The sequence below is a fragment of the Etheostoma spectabile genome, chromosome 8, assembly GCF_008692095.1.
Source record: "Etheostoma spectabile isolate EspeVRDwgs_2016 chromosome 8, UIUC_Espe_1.0, whole genome shotgun sequence".
Classification (NCBI taxonomy): Eukaryota; Metazoa; Chordata; class Actinopteri; order Perciformes; family Percidae; genus Etheostoma; species Etheostoma spectabile.
In genome coordinates this window covers 2,726,816-2,735,626 of record NC_045740.1, presented here as the reverse complement: position 1 = coordinate 2,735,626, position 8,811 = coordinate 2,726,816, and the positions used below count along the sequence as shown (strand labels likewise).

Below are 8,811 nucleotides of genomic sequence, written 5' to 3'. Positions count from 1 at the left end.
AACTGACACATATCATATCTGGTTCATTTCTTTGAAAGATTGGTCATTTATTTTTATCAGATGGAGTCTCAGCAGGTGCTTAAGGGGAATCCTGTGATTTCATTTTCAAACTAAAGTGTATTGGATTCCAGATTCTATAACCAAAACAATATTGTTTTTCCCCTTTGTGGCAGCAAGGATGCACAGATTTATCTTTTCCTAAAGCTGCAGGGACTTGAATGCACAGCTACAGATTAATGCAAATGAGCCAGAGTTCTATTTGTACCACATATCTTTGGATTAGTGCATAAAAAACTCAGAACTCATCTCATGTACATAATACAAACTGCCAAAAAGAAAGTAGGAGTACTTTTTAGGGTCACTAAAGCTTTGATGAAGAGGTAAATAGACTGATGTATCTTTCATTTGAGTTCAGTTCATGTAGAAATGTAAAGTAAAAAGAACTATTCTGACATAAATACTGGAACCGGTCTGAGGAGTATATTCAGTGTTTCCATCTAGAAGCCCTGATACTATTAGACCACATGTACTCAAAGGTTGTAACTTGGGGCCCTTATTCCTAATGTGATGTGTTCTGATTGTTTTTGCTAGTACATTGTGTTGGTTTTCCATTCCTAGTCCTACTTCATTATTGTTAGAAGCCCTACCTTATTCCATGTCTTTTCTGAGGCTTCCAAAACAAGAAACATTCAATACTTGTAATTTGGCTCCTGCAGTAATTTTTCCATCAATAATTCTAAGAGGCTGTCATTTTTCAGTGTAGGAAGCCTAACCAAAACTCTGCTCAAAAGGTCATGAGTTAGATCTCACTGACTGTTTGTGTTTTTGTCTGCTGTACTGAAATATCTGGTGTCTGACAGTCAATTTTACATCTAAATCTTTGTCTACAACTGCAGCCCTCTCAGCTCATTATCGAGTGTGTGAACCCTACACCGACCACAAGGGGCGTTACCACTTCGGCTTTCATTGTCCACGCCTCTCAGACAACAAGACCTACGTGTTCTGCTGCTACCACAACAACACCGCCTTCAAATACTGCTGCAACGAGACAGAGTTCCAGATGGTCATGCAGATCAACCTCACCACCACCTCAGATGGTTATGCACACAAGTAAGAAAAATTAAATAAAAAATCACACTGAGGTTTGATTTTAAAGTGATATTAAAGATTTTAATTTGAGGGAAATATAACAAAATTAAAATATAAAAAGTCCTCATCTCTATCAACACTGTTCTATACTACCCAAGAAGTCATACTGTTCAAGGCCTATACTAGGCAGGTCAATTTATATTTGAAATACCAATTCATGTTTGTGGGTAAACAATTAATTTTTTAAACAGTAATGACAGATAAAATATATAATATATATAAGGGAAACAGACCATTTAAAGTAGTTTGGCTTGTGGTACAACAGAAGGTGCTCTCGAAATTCACACATACCAAGTTATTAAGATCTAAGAATTAGATCGAATTTGACTCTTAAAACAAGTTTCAAATGTTTAAAAATGTTCATTCTGGATCAAAACACACACCAGGATGGACTGTCAGTTATGTTGATGTTGAATAATTAAATCCATGTATGGTTAGAAAATGCAAATGAAAAAAACAAATTGACAAATTTTCTTTGGAAAATGATTGATGTATTATCAAAATAGTTTGAGCTCTGAAGCAATGCAGAAATAATTTATGCCTCTCAGTTAAGAAGAAATAAGCCAAAATATGAAGTACTTATTGACGGCCACATTGTGGCGCGATCCACATCAAAAGCTATTTAGTTATTTTTGGGGCCATGATGGAACTATCCACCAAATTACATTGAAATCTGTTTTGTAGTTTTTGAGATATCTTGCAAAACAAATGGGACCAAAGCAAAACCTTAATGGCTTGGTCGAGGTAATTTAGGAGAAAATAGGTTGTGCTGAATCTTGAGTAGAGTTTTCTGTGACCACGGTGGAACAAACAGTTTCAAAGATAACATTTTCTTAGATCAGATAAAAACTACTGGTTAGTCTGCTTGCCCACAAACGGTCCCAAGACCTTATCACATTCATTGACACAGTTTGCCTTTTACTCAAAGGGTTCATTGACATTGATCCACACCTCCGAGGCATTCAAAACCACCACAGAGAAGAGCAGATGCTAAGTGCAGTTGTGTTGCGAGTGGGACGCCTCCACACGATAGCTCACAAAGGCAGGTGTTAAGTGTTGGCTATTATATCAAGTACCACTATGGTATCGTATTATACAGTAGTAAAGATACCTATGCAAGAATTTTAGTACATAGTAATAGCATTAAGAGTAAGCGACACTACACGTTCCAAGATATCACAGTATATTTTCCACAGAGGGCACATACTGTACAATGAATGACACACTTATTCATTGCAGGATAAACAGACGTAAGCTGAGTGAGGGACAAAGAAAAATGAGCCTCTTGTCCTGTAGCAGCGCTTAGCTCTTTGTGCTAATGCCTTCCCAGCAAGCTTCTGTCTCGGGTGGTGCACACTGCCCTGCAGCAGGTCATGACATTTCATTTTAGTGTCATCCTGGCTCACTGGGCGATAGGACTGCGGGTTTGATATTTACCACTGGCCAAGCAAGTTAAAACGCCTGCCTCCACTGCATGGACAAAGTTGTATTATAGTTTAAGGTTTATTGCAGTTCAAACCAGAAAGAGGCATTTTTCCTCTGAAGGTTTCATGATGCTGAATCATAATAGATTCAGATTGGAAGAGTCATCTGAGAATAACATTTTAGAAAAGCAACAGGTCCAGCTAGAAAGCTTTGACAGATAATCAGTTGCATTTGCTTTCCTTCTCTGAGGGAACTGTTAAATATTGAATAACATTTGTAGTAGTTGTGTGGGTCATGATCGATCCTTCAAAGGACTACGCACATATTCTTGTTTGCATGCCTCCAAGGCAGATATTTCCTGGCCTGTTGGCCGCTCAAATTACCTGAGCAGATGAACAAACTAAATTATAGGTAAATATTTCTGACGCAGAGGTGACAAAAGGCAAATGCAGTTAAGTATACATTTAGATTTAAGTGCAGAAGTAGCAATAACTTGCCTTAGTGCTCATTCCAGCAATGACAATGTTCATTTATTCAGATAAATATCCCAAGGCCAAAACATTTGCAGATAAGTGAATTCACTGTAACTGAACTAGAAGCACTTGGACATCAGTTTTTTTGTAAGGGCTTCAATCAATGCAGTCAAACAGATTGCAAAGTGTGCTGAAACAACATTAAGGAATGGTTTCCCCTTAATAAATCTAGTTTAAAGTAATATCCTGTGTCATCAGAATAGTTTTTTCATTCTAAGATAGAACATCTAAGATAGAACATCCTAATAGGACAGAGTCACTTTCAATTTGTGTAAAATTCCCCAACTAAATGTCCTAAGTGCCACAGAAACAAAGACATCTCACTCAAATATTTACCATCCCTGCTTTAGCACAAATGCTGCGTCTCATTTTTCAGGAAGCTACTGCTGCGCATTTACCTTGCTGGATGGATGTGGTTGGACTAAAATAAAGTTAAAATTTGCCCCTTAAATCCAGCTGGAACAAGTAATACATGGCAAAAATGTACGAGAGGTGGAAAGTAGGTGCACAGATTTTCAGAGGCCCCGCAGAGGAGCCAATATGAGATGGATTTAAGTGTCTTGTGCTAATGGAATTCCTTGTCCAATTTAAGAAGAGGTAATTTAAAAAGCAGCAAATGGAACAGATGGAGGGTTTCTTAATCATTTATTTATCGTTTTTTGAACTACTTTTTAATCAAAGAATTTGATAAATGTCATGGTCTTGCCACATAAACAGCAAACATTCACACCTGGCAGCTCTTTTTTGGCTATTGGGATTCCAGGGCCCAGTCTGAAGGGGATCTGTTTGGTTGCTCTCAGCATGTGAGTGTTTATCATCATCTTTCCTAGATTACACAGTGCTAATTCTCACGGTCTGTCTCTCCCGCAGTAATTATACAGCCCTGGTCGGCGTGTGGATCTACGGCTTCTTCGTCATGGTGCTGCTGGCGCTGGACTTTCTCTACTACTCAGCCATAAACTACGAGCTGTGCCGGGTCTACCTGGAGAAATGGGGTCTGGGAGGACGCTGGCTAAAGAAGGCTCGAAGTCAGTGGCACAGGTCCATGCCAGAGGAGAGCGAATCCCAGGTTCAAGCCCAGCCCATGGTCCCCAGCCACTACCAACCCAGACACAGCCTCAGAGGGGAGAGCCACAGCCCCACACTCCTGCCCTACAACACATCCACTGCATGGTGAGTCACTGTCTGTCACATGATGACCGCCAGCTTGCAGTTTGGCACGCATGTCTGTAATTGTAATGTATTTTTGTGTTGTGTTTTTCTCAGTTACCTAACAAGCCATCTGACTAATTTAGCAAAGCAATTTCTAACTTTTTAGAATGCAGACAAAGTGAGGTGCAGACCAGTGTGAGAAAAACATGTGGCACAATGTTAGCAACAAAGTCAATCATGTAAATCCTAGTGATGGCTGACTAAATATGAGAAAACACTGCTGTCAACATTTAAACCAATCTGATGTATAGTTTTGATGTATAGTATGTATTAGTGCTGTCCGTTAAACAGATTATTAACGGCGTTAACGCAAAGGTATTTTAACGGCGTCATTTTTTTTTATTGCAAGATTAACGTTCTTTTTAGCCTAGCAAACCTTTCACATGCTATTGCAACAACAAGTAACGTTAGAAAAACTACAACACTTAGACCAGAAACAAAACAAAAGGTACGCTGCACACGCTTGTTTGGGCTTGCGAGCCGGCCAAGGAGTAGTAACGTTACGTTTTGAGTGGATGGCGAGCGTGAGACGCCGAAATGGATACTAATAAGATTCTGAATGGATATTTTACTTTTTTAAAGTTGCCAAATGGTTCAGTTGACAAGACCAAAGTGATCTGTATGTTTTGTCGTTGTGAACTGAACTATCATTGCAGCATGTCCAATCTGAAAAACCAATTGATGGCCAAGCACACAGCTGATGCCAATTCTACCCCCCCAAGTATGTTTTTCACTCTCTTATTGATGGACAGTGTTACACTGTGTGAGAGAATATTTACTCCAAGTGAGAATGTTACGTGTGAAATTGAACACTACAGTAGTCTATATGCCAATGTTTTTTTTAATAAAAAAGCAAGCCGATCCACTTTTTCTGATAAGAGCATTAAAATTAGAAAAATGTGACTAATCTCAATTAAATATTTAAATTGTTTGACAACACTATTTCATATGTATCATCGGTGAAATTAGCAGTTTCTAGTCAAAGTAACGCAATTTTTTTTTGATGATATCTGATGAATTTCTTTTAGAGCACCAATACAAACATTTAAGAAAACAGAAGACCTCCAAAACATAATCCCATGCTTACCATCACAAAATATTATTTGTTCTACTCTGATAAGCATATTACCGTTCAGAGACTCTTGCTGTTGTTTGGCAAAGCGTAACAGATGCCTAAAATCCAAATGTCCCTTTAAGAAGTTATTTTACATCATTTATTTTTAAACACAGGTTCTCTGTCTCATTTTCTGTCTTCTTTGTACTCTGTGTTTTGTTATGTAGCGAAAGCAACATGGCAGGGAAACAGTGTGTCGAGCAGGATAAATTAGAGCATTTCTAGCATACTTTTCCCAAGCCAACAGGGAGGAAGCTCAAGCATCATGCTCCCCGTTTTCATAAATTCCTTATTAAGAATGCAGTGCACACACAAACATACACACACACACACACACACACACACACACACACACACACGATGACTGCCGACCAATACTATTGCTAACTCTGTTCTTGTCAGAATCATAGCAACTCACTGGTAAAGATTCAGGTCATTTTAATATATGGTTTCCCTCTGAATAAGGAAAACATTCTTTATCAATATTATAAGAATTTTGACTTTTTGCCAACTAATGGTTAATTTTCTACAAAGTATCTGATTTGTATTTGCCTTTCATCTTAAAAATGGCGGCACTTTGTCTCAAAATGCCTTCTTTTTAAAAATAAATAAATTATAATAATTGGGTTTTAAGCCTGACCATATTATATATTACGGACAATATAAATGAGTAGAAAAGAATAATGTGAAAGCCGCCCACCAGAGGCCCCTAACTCTTATTTAACCTGAATGATTTGACTCTCATTCGAGTCACATTACAGACCTTTTATGGTGTTTCTGTGGCAAAACACCATCTACTGTCCTTTCAGGGTTTTTTTTTTATTACCTTTGAGAGCAGTCATAGGCCTCTCAAGGTGTGTTAAGCTGTGTGTGACTATTGTTAGAACATACAAGATGATTTATGATGCCAGAAGTGAACTGTTACATGTAAAAGCCACAGGGAACTTTTTCTTCTTTTGGCAGACAGTGCTCAGACTTTTGTAATACACTGTAGCTACACCATCATGAACAAACCTACATTTCCGTGCAGTCAATTTTTCATCCAGTTCTCCATCTGCGACACTGTGTACCCTATCTGTCTGAGTGGGGCTCAGAGTCTCTTCCTTGAGGAACATAGCTTTCTCTCTCTCTCTCTCTCTCTGGTCATGATAATTTAATGTGGGCAGAGGTTTGACAAATGGCTTTGCGAGGCAGTGTGGACTGTTCGAGTCATAGATAGGGAAGCTAGGATGCTGCAGAGGGATCCTGGGGCTGCTTTGCTGGTGGAAACATGGTTTACTGACAATGGACATACCCATGGAGCCTCTTCATTAGACATGAAGTCAGTTCAATATGATAGGACTCATCAATCCTTGATTTATGAGGCCGACCTGTACTGGCAGCTCTCCAGCTTTAAGCCAGAGGATGTCTATAAAATAGGTGTTTGGATCCGCAGCAAAATGCTCATTGACAAAGTGGGCCTAGAAAACAAGCATGCTACCTTAACGCTAATTCATGCTGACGACGAGCGATGCAAAAATGCTTCAGGATATATAGTAGTGTAAGATAATCTAATGAAGAAAAGTGTAACTGCTTTTTAATAAACAGGACAGCTTTTACAGAAACAAGATTTGATTATCTTAAAATATTATATGATCACTCACTTCCATCAGATAGAAAAAAGTGACAGATGCTGGGAGCTAAATTCTGTTACAATCAGTATCTGGGACAAGATTAAAATAGCCTGTTTGCAGTTTCACACAACGAAGCACTTCTCACAATCCAGATAATGCTTTCACATTTTGTTAAATGTGTTAAGTAACCACGGCTGATACTGTATATACACCACATCTGATGTTGCCCACACAGTGCGTCATAAGGTGGCCCATGTTTTATTTACAGGGGTACAGATCTTTATCCCCAGAGAAGATGCAGGGTAATGGCTCAGAAAACTTTGTTGAACATCTGTTGGCCAAATGTAAACAAACAGAGATCGGGTCAAGTCCCACAACTGGCGCAGAAGTATCTAAAAACAACCCAGTCACACAGCAACTAAGGAATCCAGCACAAATGATTACCAGTGCAGCAAAGCAATCATCATAGCAAGACAAAGTATCAAATAATAATAATACGTCTCCACATTCAGAGATCTATTTCTTCAGAGAAAGTGCAACTTGGCCTTTGGTGTGTGGGTAGGCTATATTGTTTACCATTTAGCTACGTGAGCCGGCTGGTATATACTGCTGCAAATCTGCTGGGGGTTCAGTGTGGGCGGCCTGGGAAACAGTTATTACTTTCTCTCCATGGATAGGCCTACACTTTACTGAAATCTCATATTCATGTATTCAGACCAGTTTGGGCAATAAAAGAAAGTTAACTAGTGGCATTCTTCACTAGGTGATGTGCAATCCAGATGAGAGAAAAACAACAAGTCTGCCAAGCCAGACATAATAATTGTAACTTAATAACTGTTAATTGTAACTTAGGATAGATTAATAAGAAGTCTTTGTATCACAGGGGGTACTTATGTAGTTGAAACATTGTTGCGTTACTCAGCTAATTTAGAAATGGGGGAAAATTAATATACAAAAGTAGCATTTTAAATTTAGTGGATTTATTGTCACAACTTCACAGAAGACATTGAGATGCCGCGATTGAAAGTGATGTATATAAAAAACAGGTGCGGATAAGTCAAAATAGATCACTTAAAAATAATTAATTATATGAAAATATTAAGATAAATTATAACATCATCTTCTTTCATTCTAAGTGGTAGTACACTGAACCTGAAAAGGGACCAAGTTAAAAATATTGTCTATTATTGTAACAATTACCACATGTATATACTCAACATGTTAATTAGTGAGGTGCTGATTGGTGTATTTTGTTACCTTAAGACAGAGCTAGGCTAGCGAGAGGAATGTATCTTCATCTTACTCTCGGCGAGAAAGCAAAAAAGCATATTTGAACTAAATTTATGAACTAGTCCTTTAAATAACATTCAGTTTAAAATGCACATCTGGAACATGCCATGTGGTGTCAATGAAGAGTTCCTCGGAACCAGGGAACCACTGTACTAAGCTGTGACATTGCCACATGAATAAAAACATTTTGAAATCGCAAATCCTGGGCTCTCATGTAACCCTTAAACAGCAATAAACTCAGCTGTTCCTGGAGGATCCTGTTATATCGTTGTAAGTGCTCAGCAGCATTATAGCCCTGATTGGTTGTCCTCACTTGGCTATTAGGACATTAAAAGTTTGGCCAGGATCCCAGTTTCTGCTCTTTGCCCAGTGGTCCATCTCTAGCAATTAGTGGTACTGGGGAGCAGCAGCATCATCTGGATATCCTGACAACGGAAGGAAATTAAAAAAAAAAAAAGAAAAAAAAGGAGCTGGC

The 8,811-nt window shown here is 38.5% G+C and overlaps 1 protein-coding gene across 1 annotated transcript in view; it reads left to right on the top strand.

Annotated features, from left to right (window-relative positions):
* shisal1b (shisa like 1b) overlaps positions 1-8,811 on the top strand; it is a gene marked incomplete at its 5' end in the record, with an annotated part of 14,954 nt that overhangs the window by 2,795 nt on the left and 3,348 nt on the right. The window contains 2 exon segments of the mRNA XM_032524431.1: positions 897-1,110; positions 3,978-4,280. Of these exon segments, the coding sequence (XP_032380322.1) occupies positions 897-1,110; positions 3,978-4,280 (517 nt within the window).